The sequence below is a fragment of the Frieseomelitta varia genome, unplaced genomic scaffold, assembly GCF_011392965.1.
Source record: "Frieseomelitta varia isolate USP_RPSP 00005682 unplaced genomic scaffold, Fvar_1.2 scaffold_43, whole genome shotgun sequence".
NCBI classification, from domain to species: domain Eukaryota; kingdom Metazoa; phylum Arthropoda; class Insecta; order Hymenoptera; family Apidae; genus Frieseomelitta; species Frieseomelitta varia.
The window spans coordinates 18,546-38,865 of record NW_025110179.1 but is presented as its reverse complement, the minus strand read 5'-3'; the positions used below and the strand labels follow the sequence as shown (position 1 = coordinate 38,865).

The following is a 20,320-nucleotide window of genomic DNA, read 5'->3' as shown; positions in this document are numbered from 1 at the left end:
TTACGGACAGGACCATGCCGAACAGAAAGTTTAGTTCTTTGCCAGTCCTTGCCGCGTGACTACCTCATTTTTGTATCGCATATACTACTTGATTGTTAATATTTCATTAAATAAAGACATTAGTTTCTTTTCACACGGAAGTTTGTGTTATATTTTCACCACATTTCCTACAACAGCAATAAAAATTAATATTTAGAACGGAGATATAAATAATTCAATTTATAATTTTTAATTTTGTTTTCAGTAAATACAATAAATTTCTGTTCCATTACGCATCTGCCAATCTACAGTCAGGTAAAGATATTCAATTTTATATCGTGATTCACACACATCATATTTACTGTTCAGAAAAGCATGAAATTGATAATTTGAAGTAAAAAATGCGATCGAGATGTCGAATCCCAATTATATACAAAAGTTTCAGACATTTACTAATTTCCGAATTAGTATAAAAAAATATCGATAAAATTCATTGAATTCTAATGTTATTAGCCAATCAAAGTTTTGTTTAATTTGATGCATTTTAATAAGTAATGATGTTGTTATTCAGGCTTTTAGGTTTTCATTTGTAGAATTGAAGAAATATAAGCATCACTATAATTACAGTTAAGTTTAAATAAATAGGAGAAAGATTTATTACTCTTTTCTTCAGTCCTCTCAATCTTCATTGAAAGAGATTTATTTCAAACAAATCGGGATATACCCGAGTGAGGTGTAACATCGATTACAATAGTAACTATAAAATTTGACATAATTAATGATTAAAAGCATTTAAATATTCTGAAATATACTTTGCTAAGTATATATTAATGCTTATTTAAAATGTTAATAAAAATTTGAAAATTTAGTCGTTTCTGTCTCTCAAGCGATATTTAGAAGAAACATCACTATAATGTAACTTGATATATAACTGTAATATAATAAATAACATATATTCAATTTTTTATGATAATACCAATATAAATGAATGAAATTTTGTAATACATGAATATAATGTAATTATATAACAACGTAAATATAATAGAGCGTTATTAATAGGGGTACACACAAGTAATGTCGTTTCTTGATACGATACAAAATTTTATTTTATACAGAATATTTTTCTTTGTCACTAGATGATAGTGTTTATAAAATTTGAAAAAAAGAACGACATTACATATGGATATCCCTAATATAATATATATTATGTGTATATATGTGTATATCATTCAATTATATAGATCTTTTCAAGAGTCGAGCAAATCATCGTAAAGCACAAGAAGCGCAAACGACGAGTCATCATTTCTAAAGAAATATGTCGTGGGTACCTCCAACTCTAACAAGCGTTTGCTCAACTACTCCAGTACTGTCATCCTGTCAACCATCCAATCTTATGTTTCTCACAATAGTTACTAATCTATTAGGTCATTCCAAAGACAATTCCTGTCCAAAATATAATACAGGTAAATATAAATGAAAATAATTCAATTATAATACAGGAAAATGTAAGACTAAAGAGTTGTGTAGCTAAAAATATGATATACGATAAATACCATCAATATGATCAGTTTTAATAATAAATTAACAGAAAAGACTCAATTATCTGATTTTCAAGAATGCCGGATTTCCACTTGTGGAACAATATTTCTTAACTTTAGAAGTCAAAATTTACAATAAAGAAGTGTTTCTTTCGGAAAACAGATGGAATAGAAGAATCAAAACTGCATATGGAGAACTTGATGCGTGCGAAGAAAACTTGACATAAAATTAAATTTAAACAATCTCGATTAAATTTTTCTTATATTTGCATTAAATGAAGGAGGTTGTCGTTTCAAAATAATCATTCATATTTTCTTAATAATTTTTAGATGAAACATTTATGGACATTTTGCTAAATGATATTTTTGTCATAATGGCAGAGTATGAATACCAAACCGGAACCAGAGACCGAATTGGTATTACAGATACCGGTAAAATACCGGTATTTTTAGGTTACTCGATTACGTTTGATGAAACTGAAATGGTGCGAATATCAGTATGATGCTATCAAAACGATGTTAGGTCGGTAGATGTATTTTGGTATAATACCGGTAAATAAAATATGAATATATTAGAAAAGGAAAAGGAGACAAATGTATTATTTCTAATACTAATTCATTGTTGTATCTCCATACAATATCAGCCACGATACTCTTACTTAATTTTAAAAGATGACTGATTTCTCGATACGTTTTTCCTTTTTCTCGGTGAAAAATGACTAATTGTCGTACGTCAATAAATCGAAAGAGGAGTTAAAACAACGCTTAATCGTAGAATAGAAGAATATTTCGCTAAATTGCTTAAAAAAAATTACTGGAAATATGCTAAGGCCTAAGCGTCTGCGATATATTATTGAAGTTAAGGGTTACCTAACAAAATATTAATTATTGTTTATGTTAACAATTTTTAAGTTCAAATATTGTAGTTCTTCAAATGTCCTTCAAATATTTTTGCCACGCTACATTTCGACATAGTTTAGTTAGTTGTTTGATACTAAGAAAAGTATGTGCAATAAATAAATAAAATTTATGTTACTATAAACTATAATGAATGTTCTATTATATTATTAAAAAATTAATCCGAAATTACTATTATAAACAATTGAAATCCACAACAATATTTTGAATAGCATGATGTCCGAATATTAATAAGAGTCACTTTACGTAGAAAATGAAAAATGTGTTTCCGTCAGTAAAACGGTACCGTGGCGGTATATATTTCGGTATTTTTATCGTTGTGGACATCAGATACCGATAAAATACGTATGAAAATACCAGCATGACCGTCTTATTCCGATATTAAAACCTATTTGCCAAATAACGGTTCTTAATTACGATAATATGGAAGTAACCTCACAATATTTCGGTTTCAGTCTCTGGGTATAATACCTAAACCTCAAAATATTTCGGTTTTCAGTCTCTGACCGGAACATTCTATACATTTAAATTGCAATTATTTCAAATTGAAAGGTGATATTCTCAATGTTCCAAAAGATGTATGAGAAGATTTGTTTCATTGAAACTGAAAAATATTAGTGGAACTAAAATATTGATCGTCAGAAGTACGTTTAGCAATAATATTTCTCTATTTCATATAAGCGTTGCTGCCAAACTGCTGTTACTGAACACTATAATTTTGATGAAATATTCTGGAAATTTCTCTTTGTTTTAAACAATTCGTCGTTAAATTTTGTAAATGAATATATTTTGCGGTGCAACAGTGTAATAGCTAGTGTAACATTCGGACTAAAACAGAATACTATACACTTTTACTGAATTCTATAAAACTTCTAACATGACATATGAGAATGATATATTTTAAATATGATATACTGATATAATTTAAGATAATTGCAAATATAACTACAAATGTTAGTATTTATAAACATATTTTCTCTATATAATTAAAATTATATCTATACAAAACGAATTTTCCAGAAGAGGAATACGATTTTATAATCGTGGGAGTTGGATCAGCCGGATGTGTTCTTGCAAACAGGTTGAGCGAAGTAAAACAATGGAAGGTATTTATAATTATTTTGTGTCATTACTAAATGCAGATGTCTGTCACTAGACGTACATTTTTAATATTTCTAAACAGTCGAAGGAAATGAAAGCTAGATAAAGCACAGTATATTTGTACAGATTACAATCTTATTGAGGATATTCAGAGGATATTTATATTCATATAAAATTGTATTCGTTGACAATATTTTATCTCCGGCGTTAGGTCACCCAAGAAGCGACTTCAATATGACAACTTATTGGTATTTTGATTCACATTTCACTTTATGTTTTATCTGGAATTTCTATTGAATCCACCAAATGAGATTACAGGTCAAATCGGTTTAGTCTGATCTTGATTTGAAACACATATGTATGGGTTATTAGACTTCCTGAAAGCTTTTTGCCTACTAAGAATCAAATCTTGAATGATCCTCGTTCACGAGTAAGGAATAATTTTGCTAGAAATGGGGAGTTCCGTTTTAGCTAACAACTGCATCCAAATGTTTAGAGTCAATAACAAAATTTACACATTGACAGTTTATGACAAACCTCTGAAATTTCATATATATCTTCAGATATTACTAATTGAAGCTGGCATTGAGGAACCAGAGGTAGCTGGAATTCCAGGTTTCGCCTATATGTTACCGAGAAGCAATATCGATTGGATTTATCACACACAACCGCAGCAATACGCTTGTCAATCCAACAAAGAGAAAGAGTGTGTGACCCCAAGGGGTAAAGTATGTATACATACATATAATTTGATACATTAAATTTCTAGAATTATATACGGGAAATTGAATTGTTATCAAGAACTAAAAGCAGGATAAAAATTCTTATTTGTTGGCATGTTATTTGTATAGTATACGTGCACATAGTGACCCACGGAAATACTCGTACACAGAAAGTTTTTTTATATATGTATAATATATACAGGGTAGGGCACTTAAAACAGGTCACCTGAATAACTTGCTTGTTTTCGGAGATAGAAGAAAATGCATCAGACCAAACTTATTTGGTATCGAGGAGCTCATAATCTGATACTAATTTTTTTATGGGTGGAAGCATCAAGGAAATATGGAGGTCAACTCTTGTTTTTTAAATAAAAACGATATAGTTCTTTATTACATTCTGATAGGAAATTCCAAGAAGAAATACAATGACCTATTATGAAGGTCATTCGAGGTCACTCAAGGTAAATTGCAAGAGAAAACACATTGTCTCAAAGCACTCTTCGAACATGTCTAAAACGTTGCACAGTCTAAAAAGTGAAGATCTATTACAATCGGGAAGTTTTCCACCATACACATGTACTGCTTCCCTCATAATTCTATAACATTTTCTCTGACGTCGCACTGAGAGAGTAATATTCAATCTTAGTATTCAGTTTTCCAAAATGCGTTACACGATAGCAGAGAAAGTGGAAGTAGTTCTGATTTATGAAGATGAATGTCATAGAACTATAAGGGGAAAAAATCAGTAACATCATATTATGAGCCCCCCGATACCAAATAAGTTTGGTCGGATGCATTTTTTTCTATCTCCGAAAACAAGCGACTTATTAAGGTGATCTGTTTCAAGTGCCCCACTCTGTATATAGGGTGATACATTTTAGTGAGTCTACTTAAATATCTGCAGAAATACAAACAAGTATTAAAAAGACAAAAATTTCACCCGTACCATTTACTTATACATCGGGATCTTCACGGAACAGATTTTTATGTTCGCATGCATCCTACGCAGTGGGATTTTCAGTAATATAAGATTGACCAACCATTCTTTAAAAGAAAAACTTAAATTTTAGTACATCGATGTTAATCAATTATTGATCTTTTGGTTCATGTTAGGCGAAAAATATGTTTTGCATCATCATAATTCAAGTGGCCTCACTTAAATGAATATCCTATACATATAATATTTCTATACTAATACAAAATATTTCCAAATATCATTAATATAAAATTAATATATTATACTTTAAAATATTGTAATACAATGTATTATAGTAATATAATACAAGATTAATATAGCAGATACAACACGATTATTATAGGTATACTTGTGAAATTTGCAACATATCTAGGAACCTATGTATATAGAACTTAGAAATATTGTATTTCTCCAATCTATAATTTAAAAAATATATAGCTTTAATGCTGATGTATTTGGTACTTGGGCCTTCTAAAGTTTATTATTAAACTTACAGGTCATGGGTGGTTCCAGTACTATCAATATGATGATGTACGTTCGTGGAAACTCAAGAGACTACGACGAATGGGCAGAAGCAGGAAATTGTGGCTGGAGCTACGAAGAAGTTTTACCATACTTTCTGAAATCAGAAAATAATTTGGATCCAGAGGTATCAAATTGTAAATTTATATCATTCAGTACCAAGAGACATCCAGGTAAAACTTTTATTTCCTCTAGGTAGTGAAAGAGAATCCACGTTACCATAGCCAAGGTGGTTACCAATCCGTAGAACGATTTCCGTACAACGACATCAACAACGATATCATACTGAAGGCATGGCAAGAACTTGGTTACGAACTCGTAGATGTCAACGCAAATAACCAATTAGGTGTGACGATTCTACAAACAACCTCCGCTAATGGAACACGTCAAAGCACTAACAAAGCGTTCATACAACCCATCAGATGCAGTCGCAAGAATCTAACGATTAAAACTGAATCATACGTTACGAAACTACTAATAGACAGCAAAACAAAACGTGTAACAGGCGTCGAATATACTTCAAGAAACAACCGAACTAAATTAAATACAGTTGTTGTTAAAAAAGAGGTGATTCTCTCAGCTGGATCCATTAATTCTCCAAAAATCCTTATGCTCTCTGGAATTGGTCCAGCAGAAGAATTAGAGAAATACGGTATTCAAGTAATTAGTAACTTATCGGTTGGAAGGAACCTTCAGGATCATGTAATGACGACTGGTCTTGTAATTGGACTAAATTTTATTTCCACGTATGAGAATATCTCTATGATGGAGGAAGACCTTTCTTATTATAGCGAGACACATAGGGGACCTTTATCTGCAGCTGGTATTGTCGGGTTCTGTGCCTTCGCACAAACATCCTATCAGCACGAAAACGGAGTACCAGATATACAATTTTTATTCCGTGGTTCCAGTCTAGAAGATTTTCTAAATGATCCAGTAGAAGCTTATGACACAAGTATCAGCCCACTCTCTTACTATAATTCTATTAACATTCTACCAATTTTGTTGTCGCCTAAAAGCAGGGGATTTATATTACTGAACGGTAGTGATCCTTGTGGGGAGCACCCTTAATTAATCCCAGGTTTTTCACCAGTAATCCAGATTTGGACGTGTTAACGGAAGGTGTGGAAATAGCTTTAAAATTGTTTGATACAAAATCGTTCAAAAAATACGACTTTAGATTGATTGATAAACCTTTACCTGGTTGTGAAGAGTTCGAATTTGGTGAGAGGGATTATTGGAAATGCGTGATCATGGAATATACAGGCACTATTTATCATCCGGTTGGAACTTGCAAGATGGGACCAAAGTCGGACCCTGAGGCTGTGGTGGATGAGAGACTGAAAATTTATGGAATCGATGGTTTGAGAGTTGTAGATGCCTCGATTATGCCAAAGATTGTTAGGGGAAATACGAATGCGCCTACTATTATGATCGCGGAGAAAGCTAGTGATATGATTAAGGAGGACTGGTTGTCTGACCATATTGGATCTGAATGATGTGGCGTGATGGATTGATGAGTCAAGAAAAGATTAACTGTGGAAATTAATTATCACAATTTATGCGCTGTAATAATAAAATAAATATTGAAATATTAAGTAATGTAATATAATCTAAAAATATACTGTATGTGTACACATTATGATATGGTGTAATATTTAAATGAATTATAATTTGTTTGCTCTCATTTTAAGATAGATGTTAATATTCAAAGTTAAATACGTACAATGAGAATCAATTGTTCTTCTCTTAAAAGTGAATCTATCCTTCAAACTTCAGAGTCTTCGCGTTTCTAAAAAGAAAAAGGTAAGTGTTTCATTTCTAAAACTCTTAAATTACTTCACCAAAAATAAGAAAATGTTCTAAATGTGCGATCTGAATTTGATACCCAGAGATCCCCCGGTTTACATTAAATTGTGGATTTCTATGCATTTGTAACAAATTTTAAAATGGAAAATTTCATAAAAAGATATATAAAAACTATAGAGATATCTATAAACGCGTATTTGCACATGAAAACTTAAAATAATATGAAAAATTATGTATAACTCAAAGTATAGCGCTTTCTACGGAACACTTTTTCATCGAGATTTTACTTTTTTAATTATATCTTCCAAAAAATTTGCATAGAAATCAGCAGTCTAGATATTAAAATCTGATAAAAATTCATGTTGTGAATTTCTGATGTTGTGATTACGTTTGTGAGGTACTTGTTGCCTGATAAATAACACCATGATCGTTTCGAATTGGCCTGTATCTGGAAATACAATACTTGCGAATGTTCACGGATAAATCGTTCAAAATGCAACTCTGTGGATGATGAATTAAAAGACAACGTTGTGTAAAAATAATTTGTTCACACGAATCGCTTGGAAAGTACATAATTACACGGACACTTGTCCCGTAGATTTCAAAGACTTTCATATGTCCTTATTCCTATTGTTTCTTTTTTTTCTTTTTCTCTTTTATTTTTCGTCGAAATCCGTAAATACATGGTACAAAGTGTGTGCGCACTTAATATGATAATTGATATTGACAATAAGTACAAATATAGTGTTTGGTCTTTCACACTCTTACAGTGTGTTGCACTCGAGTCAAACTAAATGTATTGTTCGAAAGGAAGACGTGAAAATCTGGTGAAGGTTTAAATTAATTTTCAAAATTTTCAGTTTCAATCTGATCCTCTCCCAAATTAATTTAATTAATTCTGATCCTTGAAAGATACTAGTGAATAACATAACGAAATACATATACACATGTACAGGAACGAACTTGTTCGGAAAAATTGTGAAATTTGCGGTGTATTTATATTATCACTTCAGTCATGAATCTATAAACTGATAATCCTATATTCGATCTGTAATTATACCTCCGTCCTTAGTTACCCAGTTGTTGCAAGGAAGTGCCAATTGCAAAACATTAAAAACAACAGGATTCATTTTCTCGAATCTGATCAAATCTGACATCTGTCGTTAGAAATTGAATGTAAATAATACAAAGGAGTCGAATTGCCAATGAAAACTCGCACGCACGACACCGAAACTGTGGAAATGGGGGTTAAAGTAGAAATCTCCAAAGAGGTTCTTCTTTTTAAAAACCACATATGACGTAACTGTTCTAATTGTTCCGTCCGGAAACGCAAGATGTTCGTTCATAAAGCAGATTTTTGTGCACTTGAAGGTGTAATGATCTACTCCGATCTATTGACATAGGCGTAGATTGGCGCAGAGGAGAAATTGAAATAACAGCTCTCTGACCGATAATAACAATAATAGATTTTAGATTTTAATTTCGGTTTTTCTAAAGTGAGACAATTCAGATATAAAAATCATTAGCTTATACGTTTTCGCGCATCTTTACCTTCAAGTATTCCACAAATGCATAAAAATCCACAGTTTGTATGTAGTAGCTATTTTTGAGTTGAAATCTCGAAAATCGTTTTACAATTTCGATTTCTTCCAGTGGTCAACATTCACCGAGAGCAATTTGGACGTACGTATAACAGTGCAGATATCGATTGTCTCGCACTTGGAAAGAAAATGGAACGTCTCGCGTTGCGATACACAGAGTGACTTTTCTCTTTACTGAGAAAATCAAGGTTCTGACAAGTAAAGTCAGACAAACGTCCATTGTCCTGAGTGTATCGAGCTAAAATCTGGCAAATACGAATGAGACATGCTTTTGACACGTCTAAATAAGCAACATACAATCTTCAACACGTTCACGGATGTGAATGCTATAGCATTCATTTTCGTGGTGACGCAATATAACATGAGTTTGAACTGTATCGACGTGGATCCCACAGCATTCATTGTATACAGCTGTTAAAATATGATATTCTGGGTATTCGGACGAAATGTGACTAATAAAAATTTATATATCACAATTAGTTTAAAAGTAAATCACCTGTCCTTTTTCGCAGCTCGATAAAATTTTTAGTGTCTGCGAACATTGATATACACATATGTCTCGATCATTGCATCAATTCAATGTGCTTATAAGCGATAGACTGAATTTTTATGCATTTGTGGAAAATTTGGCATATTTAACAAGAGGAAATCTCTGTCTTTCTTCTTCTTCTTTTTATTTTTCTTTCTAATTATCGTCGAATTTTTAAAATCTAAATTTATATAAAAATTCGCAGTCCAGTGATTAAAGTTGAATGTCGTTAAATCTATATATCGACTGATTTAATTCAGTTCGTCTTTACACTCTTCGTGGCTAAATAACAGTTAGATAGCTATGTTATCACGTTCGTGTTTAAATTTTGGAAAAATTGATAACAGACGTATTTGTACGCCGTTGTTTCAACGTTTCGTATCAAAAGAGAGGGAGCGCACTTTCGATAAGCATGGCTACACGAACTCGTGCATTTGATAGGACTTCCACTCAAGTTCTCGAAGGGATCTGAAAAACACATGTATGATTAATTGAAATATATATAAAAAGAAAAATAAAAGAAATTAAAAAAAGTAAAAAACTGGAACGATTACAAGCGTGTTAAGGATTCTAGAGAATATATATTTAAAGTCTAGAATTGTAGCTGTAATCTACCACTGAAATTTGAGAAAAGTTTAGAATCAAAGATTAAAATTTAAAATTATAGTTTAGTCAGATTATAGTTTAGATTGACTCTAACTACGAAATTATAATCAAAGTCGAAATTTAGAGTTAGATCTGGAGTTTAGAGTCGGAGATCAGAGTTTAAAAATATAATTGTAGTCTTGAGTTGGAGATTTAGAATTTGAAATTAGAATAGTCAGAGCGCAAAGTTGGAACATTGGAATTAAACTCGAAATCTCAGGCTTGAAGATCAAAAATCGCAGCTAGAATTTGGAGTTTAAAGTTGGAGTTTTTATCTCGTTCTTACGTCCTCGCAATCTGCATGAAATTTCGAGGCCCACACGTGAAAACACACGCATCGGGCTGACTTTTTCCAACTAAGTTGTTTAATAATCCTTCAGACACCATGCCACGTTTGCCTGTCCACGTGCTTTTGGGTTGCGAAAGAATATGGATAACTTTTAATCTGAAACACATTGTGAAATATCGCGTTATATAATATCTCATAATATTCAGAGAGACAATTGTACTCACTTCTCTCCACTGACTCTCTCCAATTGCTTCACGTAGAACATACTCTCTTCGTTTGTGTTGAAATTGAGTAAATTTATTAATCTCCTGCGGGATTACATAAATTACTAAGATCAGAAATTACTTGGAAATTTCATCCAGATGAAAATTAAAAGATGTAAATTCATGCGATTCATCGAAATACACAAGAAACGGGAACTAACTTTTTAATTTGAACTTAAATTTAAAACACAACAGATCTATACGAAAATATATATCATAATTCAAGAAGCCAGAAAAAGAACTTGTTCATGTCAAATAAAAATTAAGATTTTTGACATAGTAGTGTGAAGAACTCGAGGAAACCTAACGAATTACAATGTAACGAAATTCAGAAAAATTTAGAGACAAACGATTAAATTCTAATAAGTTTTTCTGGTTGTATTAAAAAAGATAGATACTTTAGAAAAAAAATGATGGAAATACTGACACGCTGCGTCTGGCCATAGCTCGTTCAATGATACTAAGCATCGGTGTTAAACCTGTGCCACCAGCAAGCATGTGAATGACAGAATAACGATCATAGGTTCCCATTACGAAGGAACCCATAGAATTGCTCAAGTATAGGGTCTGGTCAACTTTAAGAGCTGTTAAGAACCGACTGAGAAGGCCATTTGGATACTTCTTGATCATGAGACATAGGCAATTTGGTGTGTAATTTGGCGGCTTGTCGTCATCATGAAGGTACGGTGGGACAGGGGTGTACGGGCGCTGTATGTTCTTGTCTAAAACCAATACCAAAGTTATTTTTGACTGATGACCTCCTTTTTAATAAATCTAAAAATTAATTCAATAAATCTAGAAAGGCTGTATTATGGTTTGTATTGTGGTCCGGTAAATTTAATATAAATATAAAAAATTGATTTTTGTAGAGTTAATCGTGAATGTCAGTGTAACAGGACTTACACGTTAATCAAACACTAAATCAAATTAATTTACTGCATCAAGAGTAGAAGAAGAAAATAATGTTCAGATTAAAATTGTTGTTTGTGTTCACCGCATGAAGAAATTATCACTGGAGAAAAGCAAACTTATTAAGGATTATTATTTTTGGAAAAATTATATTGAACAACGAAAGTTGTATGTCTTCATCAAAAGATATCTCGAATTAATCGTACAGAGATAATGTCACGCACAACTATGAGTATGAATAAAAAGAGAGTGATTTAAATAACAAATGAAAGACACCTTCGCAACTTCATCAATTTTTTATATTTTTCAAATTTATCGGTCAGTGAACTATGAATTAGAAATGAGCAGATTTTATTGACAGAAAGAGAAAAAAAAAACTTATGTATTCACTTATGTCTGCCTCTTTGACCATTACGTGTCTGCCAATAGGTACAATTTGCAAGTGATCTTTCGCTTGAACGATTAACAGATGTACTTGATTCGAAAGTGGTTCATTCGCAATTACTCGGTATTCTCTGTATATTTTAAGACGCCCCGAGATGTTAACGTCACTCCCGGACGTTATTTGATGACCCAAATTCATCCACGGCCTTCTTTCCCGCTTTGCACACGTAAACTCCACCTACATTGCGCAAAAGTAAAGATTAATTGATAATAATCTTGATATTAATACGTATAATATTAACACGTTGACTGATCATTGACAATTGAAGTATCCATGGCAGAGACTGAAAACCGAAATATTGTAGGTTTAGGTATTATACCGGTAAACTGAAACCGAAATATTGTGACTGCATTGATTTTCCTAATTTATAGCGGTGTAGCAGGGTTTTCTCTCCACGTGTGTTCCAAACGTAGGTCTGAGTGGGCCCTTGGAAACCTACGACGCTTCGCGGAAATGCTATTGTGGCCGAGTTACTAAAAACTTTAAGTGCAGATGTCTGGTCTTTATGCACTGTAAGAAATAAACTTGGCCTTCACAATTCAATAGCATAGGCGACACTTGAGTCGTAAATTCTCCTAACTGCATGTCTGAGAAAACGACTTTCTCCGACATCCGCTAATATAAATAAAATAAAATAAAAAAACTAATAAAAAAACTAATAAAAATAAATAAAGTGTACGTGTATAAACGTCGTCAAATTTACTATACAGCTTTATGAAAACATTTAATCATTGTCTCCTTTTCNTCCTTTTCTAATATATTACTATTTTATTTACCGGTATTATATCGGATTCATACCGGTATTGTACCGGATTCATACCGGTATTATACCGAAACACATCTACCTACTTAACATCGTTATACCGGTATTCGCAATATTTCGGTTTCATCAAACCGGTACCGAATAGTAACCTAAAAATACCGGTATTTTTCCGGTATCCGTAATACCGATTCGGTCCCTGATCCATGCAATGCAAATATTTCGAAACTATAACGATCAATTTATTTTATTAAAATTATTAAATTTATTTTATTAAAATTATCATTTTGAATTAACACAAAATAATTTCGTATCAATGATAAATTACATTATATATGTATATATATATATATATATATATATATATATATATATATATATATATATATATATATTACAATGTAGTAATTTATTCAACGTAATATTAAAATTTATTGATTCAATTTCAATAATGTTTAATATATTTTATATTTTATATATGTTACAATAATACAACACAAAATGGAATGATATAAGAATAATATCGAAATTTTGAATTGACACTATGGATACTATAACACGAGAAGTTCGTTGCACTTTCATTTTACAAAAATTAAATATTAGTATAGATAAAACGTATAAATTTCACCTGAATTTTGAAGTCAACATGTTAAATAGAATCTCTTCTTATTATTTACCTTCAACGTTTCAAGATTTCTGTTGTATATTGGTGGCCATTCTATTTCGGATCTTAAGTGCAGCTCATGCTTTATTATTTCATCCTCGAAAATTATTTTAAACAAAAGCCTCGAATTGGTTATCAGAGTCAATTCATAACCCAGGCATCGACGGCTATATATCGATTTACAAGAGAATATGACCGTATCTATTGTTTGTCTCCAATCCATTTTTATACTCGATAAATCACCGTCCGACGTGCTTTCTAGCGCTATGAGCTGAAACATCAATACATTTCTAATAATCCGAAAACACAATTGAAGTCTTTTATCTTGAATTTTTTTTTAGACAGGAAGGGGAGAATTATTAGGGGGAAATTATTATTATAACATTTTATAATAATAATTACTATCTAAGTGTTCTCTCAAGTTTTCAAAATTCAATTAATTCATTAACTCATCGAGTATAATTCATAGAATTATTCGTCGCAGAACTATTAAATCACTGTTAAATTTATTAACTTTCCAGATAGAAATTTTTAAATTCGATAAAGAATAATAACTAGATCGGAGAAAAATTAGAAAATTGCCCAGAATGCAAGTAACAATTCCTTTTATTTTCCTCAAATGTTGTACGAATTTGCATAAGAATATGCGGTCTAATTATATTTTTTTTAAAAAGATTAGTACTGGAGTGTAAATTTTCAAGCACTTTGAATTTATTATTATATATTTTATTATATATGTATAATTATATATATTTTTGAATATACCTGGGATTTGCTGGTGAATGGAAGTATATCTTGAAACCTAATGACGGAAGTCAATATTTAAAATAAACTTTATTATCGCCTTGACAATATTATTTCACTTTCGTGTTACACAAACCTTCAACTCCAAAGTTCAACTGATATCGATTATAAGTATTATGTTAATCGCCGGTCACCTTCGAACAACCGTTTCAATAAACACAGCAAATATTGTTATATTTATATTTATATTTATAGTCATGAGACCTGTTAATAGATACTAAGTGTTGATTCAATTCATATATTGATCCAAATATATATTCATATATTTATATATGATACATTATAAATAAACAAATATATATATATATATATAAAATATTCAAATATTAGAACATTTGTATTATATTAAACATATTAAAATATTCTATGAATATAATACGTATTCTACTCTATTGTATTTTATGAATATAATATATATTCTAATATAAATGAATTTCTCTTATTTATCAATTATTTGTTTGAATATAAATTAAATTAATTAAATGAAATAATCCAGAAAAATCAAGACATGACAAATTACTGTATAACATCTACCAAAAAAATCTTAATTTTGTTATAAATGTAATTATTAATATAATTCCTATATAAACAATTAGAGGAAGAAATAGACACATATATATCACTCTTAAAAATGAAATTTCAAATAAATTGATTGTTATTAAATAAAATTCATTACATATAAATTCAAATATATATACATAATTCGTAAAATTCCCAATTTTAATATAATTGAAGCCAAAATTATTGAACTCTATTACATTCTGTAAATATAATGTATATTCTACATCATATTCTATATTCTATAATATATTCTATACTCTATTTTATTATATTATAATATATGTTCATAATTTCACGAATCACTCTTCGAGAATAACTTTAGAGGACTTCGAAATATTCCAGAAAAATAACGACTAACACAGAAACCTTCGTAACTCAACTACTAATATATAATCCAGTGTATTTTTAGTATACATTCGAAACATACATACTAACTGACATTCAAACTCCTCTAACATTTAAATCGCGAGTCATTTGTTTGTCATCGCCGGCCAGACAGAAAATAGGACAGCTGAGGTGCGTTGATTACTCACTCGTGCAATTTGTTATCAGGTTCAACATCGCCGATGAACAATCGGTCGTGTTCTCCGTCGGCGAAGATGATACCGCTCGCCAATCGCACGGCTCACAAGGAGAGGTCATATCATTGGGTCGTCAATTTTAATGAAATTTGGTCTGTTGATTCTAAAGCAAATACAATTTAACTAAGTCCAAGCATTTGCGTCAATACTCATTATTTACAGAAATATTTAATGTTTCATTCTACTATCTATATATATATATATATTACTCCTGTGAAATTTACGTTTAATAACGCAGGAGCGAAACTAGTGGTGTAGTGAATTCATACCCGGATATTTCACGGTTCAAATCCCTCGCAGGAAAAGAATATTTTTGTTATTATCTCTAATTTTGTTTTTTTTTTATTTTTGGTTTTCTTGTTTTTTTATATAGAATATTGTTTTATATTTTTATAGTATCCATAATTATTAATTTATTTAAAATATCAGAAAATTTCGATATAAAATATATCACAGAAAATTTCGATATAAAATACAACGTCGAACATAACAATTTTTATTAGCTAATATTTTGCAAAAGAACATTACAATGTCTAGGCTGATAAGCGTCATAAAAGCATAAAAAGCATAAATATACCGCGCAGTATGAACATCTTATAAGTGCCATACTTTTACAGGAACACTGCGTTTCTTTCTATCGTCTGGAAAGAAAACTTGATTTACATTGAAAAATATAGATCTATGAGATATTAATTTTATTGCGTACCAGGAATATTTAATCATTGCATTGAAAACTGGTGCAGATAACTAATTATGAATCAAGGAATGAATTTTGTATAGCGTCTACGTGAAAGTTCATAGTTGTTTTCTAAAATTTCTATGGCATTTTGTATTTTTTTAATAAAATCTTTAATTTGTCGGAAGAAATATGCATCGCACGGCTGACAAAAGATGGGGTGCAATGTGGAGATATAATTTTCAATGTTGATGTACAATTCCCTTCTTTTTTAGTGAAAATACTATTAAAATAGGCAACATCGGTTTGTCCTCCCCAGGACAGAAGAAAATGCAGAATTGCCAGAAATTCGGGATATATAAAGTTATAAAATAACGATTTTTCTTTTGTATTTTGTTTTTATGACGCTCCTAGACATTTGAAGGCCTTGAAAGTGTTTATGATGATGCGAGGATAATGTAAGAAGTGGTAATGTGTGTAAGGTGAAGAAAGGTTATGGCGACGTTTCGTCTCAGAGTCGCTGCCTAGACTCATCAGTGGGGCTGATGGCAGCGACCCCTTCCCCAGACGCTTGTTATTCTAACTCTACTCGCTAGGACGGTCATCATCCACCCATCCTAGCGATGTTCCGCACTCTGTTTGCTTAACATCGAATATCGTTAGAGACTTCAACGCTACGCGCACAGCCACTTGCGGCTTGTGCAAGTCGGTGTTCGAAACTCGTACTCGAGGGACTCTAGGCCGCTACACATTGTAATGTTCTTTTGCAAAATATTAGTTTATTAATAAAAATTGTGACGTTCGACATTGTTCATTTTGCACTGAAATTGTCAATGATACTTTAAATAAATTAAAAATTAGGGATATTATAAAAATGTAGAACATAGTATTCTACAGAAAAATGAAAGAAAAAAAAGAAAACAGAGATAATACAAAAATATTCCTCCGAGGATTCGAATCCTGAAAAACACCCGGGTATAAATCCACTACACCACCAGCTTCGCTGGTACGTTGCTTGCTATAATTTTAAGAAAAGAAGTATATATTTCTATGATAGAGTATTAAAACATTAAATATCTCTGTAAATAATGAGTATTGACGCAAATGCTTGAACATAGGTAAATTTGCTTTAGAATTGACAGACCAAATTTCATTAAAATCGATGACCCAACTGCTGTGACCTCTTCTTGTTAGCTTTCCGACCATGCATTTTTGCAGAATGTTTTGATAGTTGACCCAAGCGTGTACTTTCAACAAACGATCTATGGGTATGTAAAATCAAATTATCGATCTACGACTGATCGGTACCGTTGATCTTTTCTGACTTTTAAATGGTGGCATCTTTGTCGATGCCTCTCATCAATTCGTCGATACCCCCTGGAAATTCATGTATTGCGCCACGTTGAAAACGATTCCTAAAAAATGGTAGATTAAATTTTATCGATCGCGTTAAAATCACCAATCCGTCGTATGAAAGATGACATTCTTATGTCGTCCTCCTCTTTTGTGCAATATGTTTTATAAAATATCTCTCCTAAACTTATAATTTTTATTAACGACGTACGTGGGTTAATACATTTTTTTACGAAGAAAGCAGAATCTATTAATACGTAAAGAGATGTATAATTTCATTTAAAAAAGAGTGGTACTGTGAACCTGTTCTCCAAGTTTTGTTTCAAATATTTTTTTTTGAGAACGATGGATAGTTACAGAGATAATTAAATGTCAAATATAACATTAATTAAAATCAATATGATTTATGTTTTGTATGTATAAAAAGCAAAGATTTTATTTTCAATACTCAGTATTTATCTGATAATTCAGTAGATAATAAAATTTTTCAATTGCACGATTATTTTCTAATACAATTCTTCATGTGTTAACACTTTATAGATTCTTTGTTGCATAACAAACATGTTCATATAATTTTTGAAATGTATCATATAATTTTTGTGCTTGTCTCAAGATTTTTGAACGAAGATGCATGATTAATTATATAATAATACATATTCATTGATTAGTAAAAGAAGTAATCATATATTTCCTTCTCTTTTAATTTATTACTTTTAATTATTTATTCTTTTGCACGTGATTTATTATTTGAATTATTTTTCCATACTTCCTGCATTCTTCGATTTTGAGTCATAGCTCATCTAATATGTGGGGTTATGATCGTAAAAATACACCCGGAATTGAAACAGGCTGGCCAGAAATTCGTGACGGACATGGAATAAACATTGAACGATTCGACGTCGTTTGACAAACTGGTAACGTAAATTTTTAATCGAAAAATGGATAATCGATGCTGACTTACATTGTATCCCCTCTCTGATAGACTGTCGCTTATTTTCTTGTCTTTGAAGAACATAACGCTCTACGAACTTAATTTCCTCGATTATTATCGGGCAAAAGAAATGTTTGCAGATTCTTTAGAAACTCAACATTATTTAAGTAACTTAATAGTAATTAACTCCCGTTTGTAATACGAAAAAGACATTAAGGAGATATTCTCGTAATCCGGTTTAAAAAAATTAATTTTTTATTTTACATTTCCTCAAAGTATCTGGTTTCGAAAATGTCTATGTAAAAGGATTTGTTTGAATTCGTAAAATTAGCAAAGTTATAAACGTTTAAAGGAAACGGTGTATAGCGATAGCCATATTTATACTAATTAAGATGCATTTTGGTTTTTTAGTTTCAAATAACCAAGTGGACCATCATGTCAGCAATTCGAATTTATTTTTAAAAACGGACATGTAGAATTAGATAAAACATGCTTTACCTAAGGCTATATAATTTCAACAACTTTCATTAATTTTGTTAAAAACAAAAAATTGTAAATACTCTTTAAGTATGAATAAGTCTGTGTGCGAAAATATACTAAAATGTATCATGGTTTCCTTAGAAAAAAATCTCAAAAAAATCGATTCTTTTAAGATTACCAGAATATTCCCTTAAGAACAAAAATTAACACATGTAGCTGTATCGCAAGAAATAGTCAGAGAACGTATAAAAATATTATTCATAAAATAATCTCCTTCTTCCATAATAAGAGATTCTTTTAAATAATTAACATGTATATATACATATAACTTAGTAAAAATTTGATGAAGGTACTGGTAATTTTGATAAAAAATTTTAATGAATAATCAATTTCTTACGATACAAGTGTTATTACTCCTTTCGCAGGTATACCCCGATTTGTTTGACATAAATTTCTTTCAATGAAGATTGAAAGGATTGAGAAAAAGAGTAACAAATTCTTCCTCCTAATTAAACGACTTGTAACTATAGTGATTCTTGTATTGCTTTAATATTACAAATGAAAACCTGAGAGCCTGAATACCTACGTCATTACTTATTAAAATGTTTCAAATCAAAAGAAACTTTGATTAAAACGTTAATAACGTTAGAATTCAATGCATCGTGCCAATATTTTTTAATGCTAATTCGGAAGTTAATAACTATCCGAAACTTTTTTGTATAATTAACTATTTGACTTCTCGATCGGATTTTTTACTTCAAAATATCAATTTCGTGCATTTTTGAACAATAAATATGAAGTGTGTGAATCACGATATAAAATTCGGAAAAATTTACTGTATTGTCAACGAAATTGATATTTATAAATTGAATTATTTATATTTCCGTCCTATATATTAACTTCTACTACTATAAAATTGAAAATTTTTGTTTGATAGCAAAAGACAAATCAAGTTAGAAAAATAAGGATCTTATTTAATTAAATAAGCAGAATTTAAGGCTTGACTAATCACATTGGGGATGCGAGATTTTTGTTACGGCTTTCGCTGATTGAGGTGCAGACGAGAAGTAACAATATAGGTGGCTCATTATAATTTTTACAAATAAACGTGTAAATATTATACATAAAACTCACACAAGTATTCAAACTTTCATTCACAGAATGCGAATTCTGTATTTATTGAACACATTATGATTGTTAGCAATGATTAATGCTATAAATCGGTACAATATACAAAAATATTTGAATGCCAATATACAGGATG

The 20,320-nt window shown here is 30.8% G+C and overlaps 2 protein-coding genes across 2 annotated transcripts; one reads left to right on the top strand and one right to left on the bottom strand.

Moving 5' to 3' along the window:
- The first annotated feature begins 1,232 nt into the window (after positions 1-1,232).
- LOC122531998 (glucose dehydrogenase [FAD, quinone]-like) lies at positions 1,233-7,399 on the top strand. The gene is given in 6 exon segments (XM_043660400.1): positions 1,233-1,442; positions 3,456-3,541; positions 4,100-4,264; positions 5,731-5,883; positions 5,952-6,807; positions 6,810-7,399. Coding segments are annotated over 6 exon segments (1,854 nt in total). The 5' UTR covers positions 1,233-1,294; the 3' UTR covers positions 7,256-7,399.
- A 1,629-nt stretch (positions 7,400-9,028) lies between these two features.
- On the bottom strand, positions 9,029-18,438 carry LOC122531995 (cytochrome b5 reductase 4-like). The gene is made up of 7 exons (XM_043660398.1): positions 18,412-18,438; positions 13,684-13,941; positions 12,211-12,423; positions 11,320-11,642; positions 10,854-10,937; positions 10,627-10,785; positions 9,029-10,163 (listed from the first exon to the last, which is right to left on the bottom strand). The coding sequence occupies exons 1-7, from the start codon at positions 18,436-18,438 to the stop codon at positions 10,112-10,114; spliced, it is 1,116 nt and encodes a 371-aa protein (XP_043516333.1). The 3' UTR covers positions 9,029-10,111.
- Positions 18,439-20,320: the final 1,882 nt, after the last annotated feature.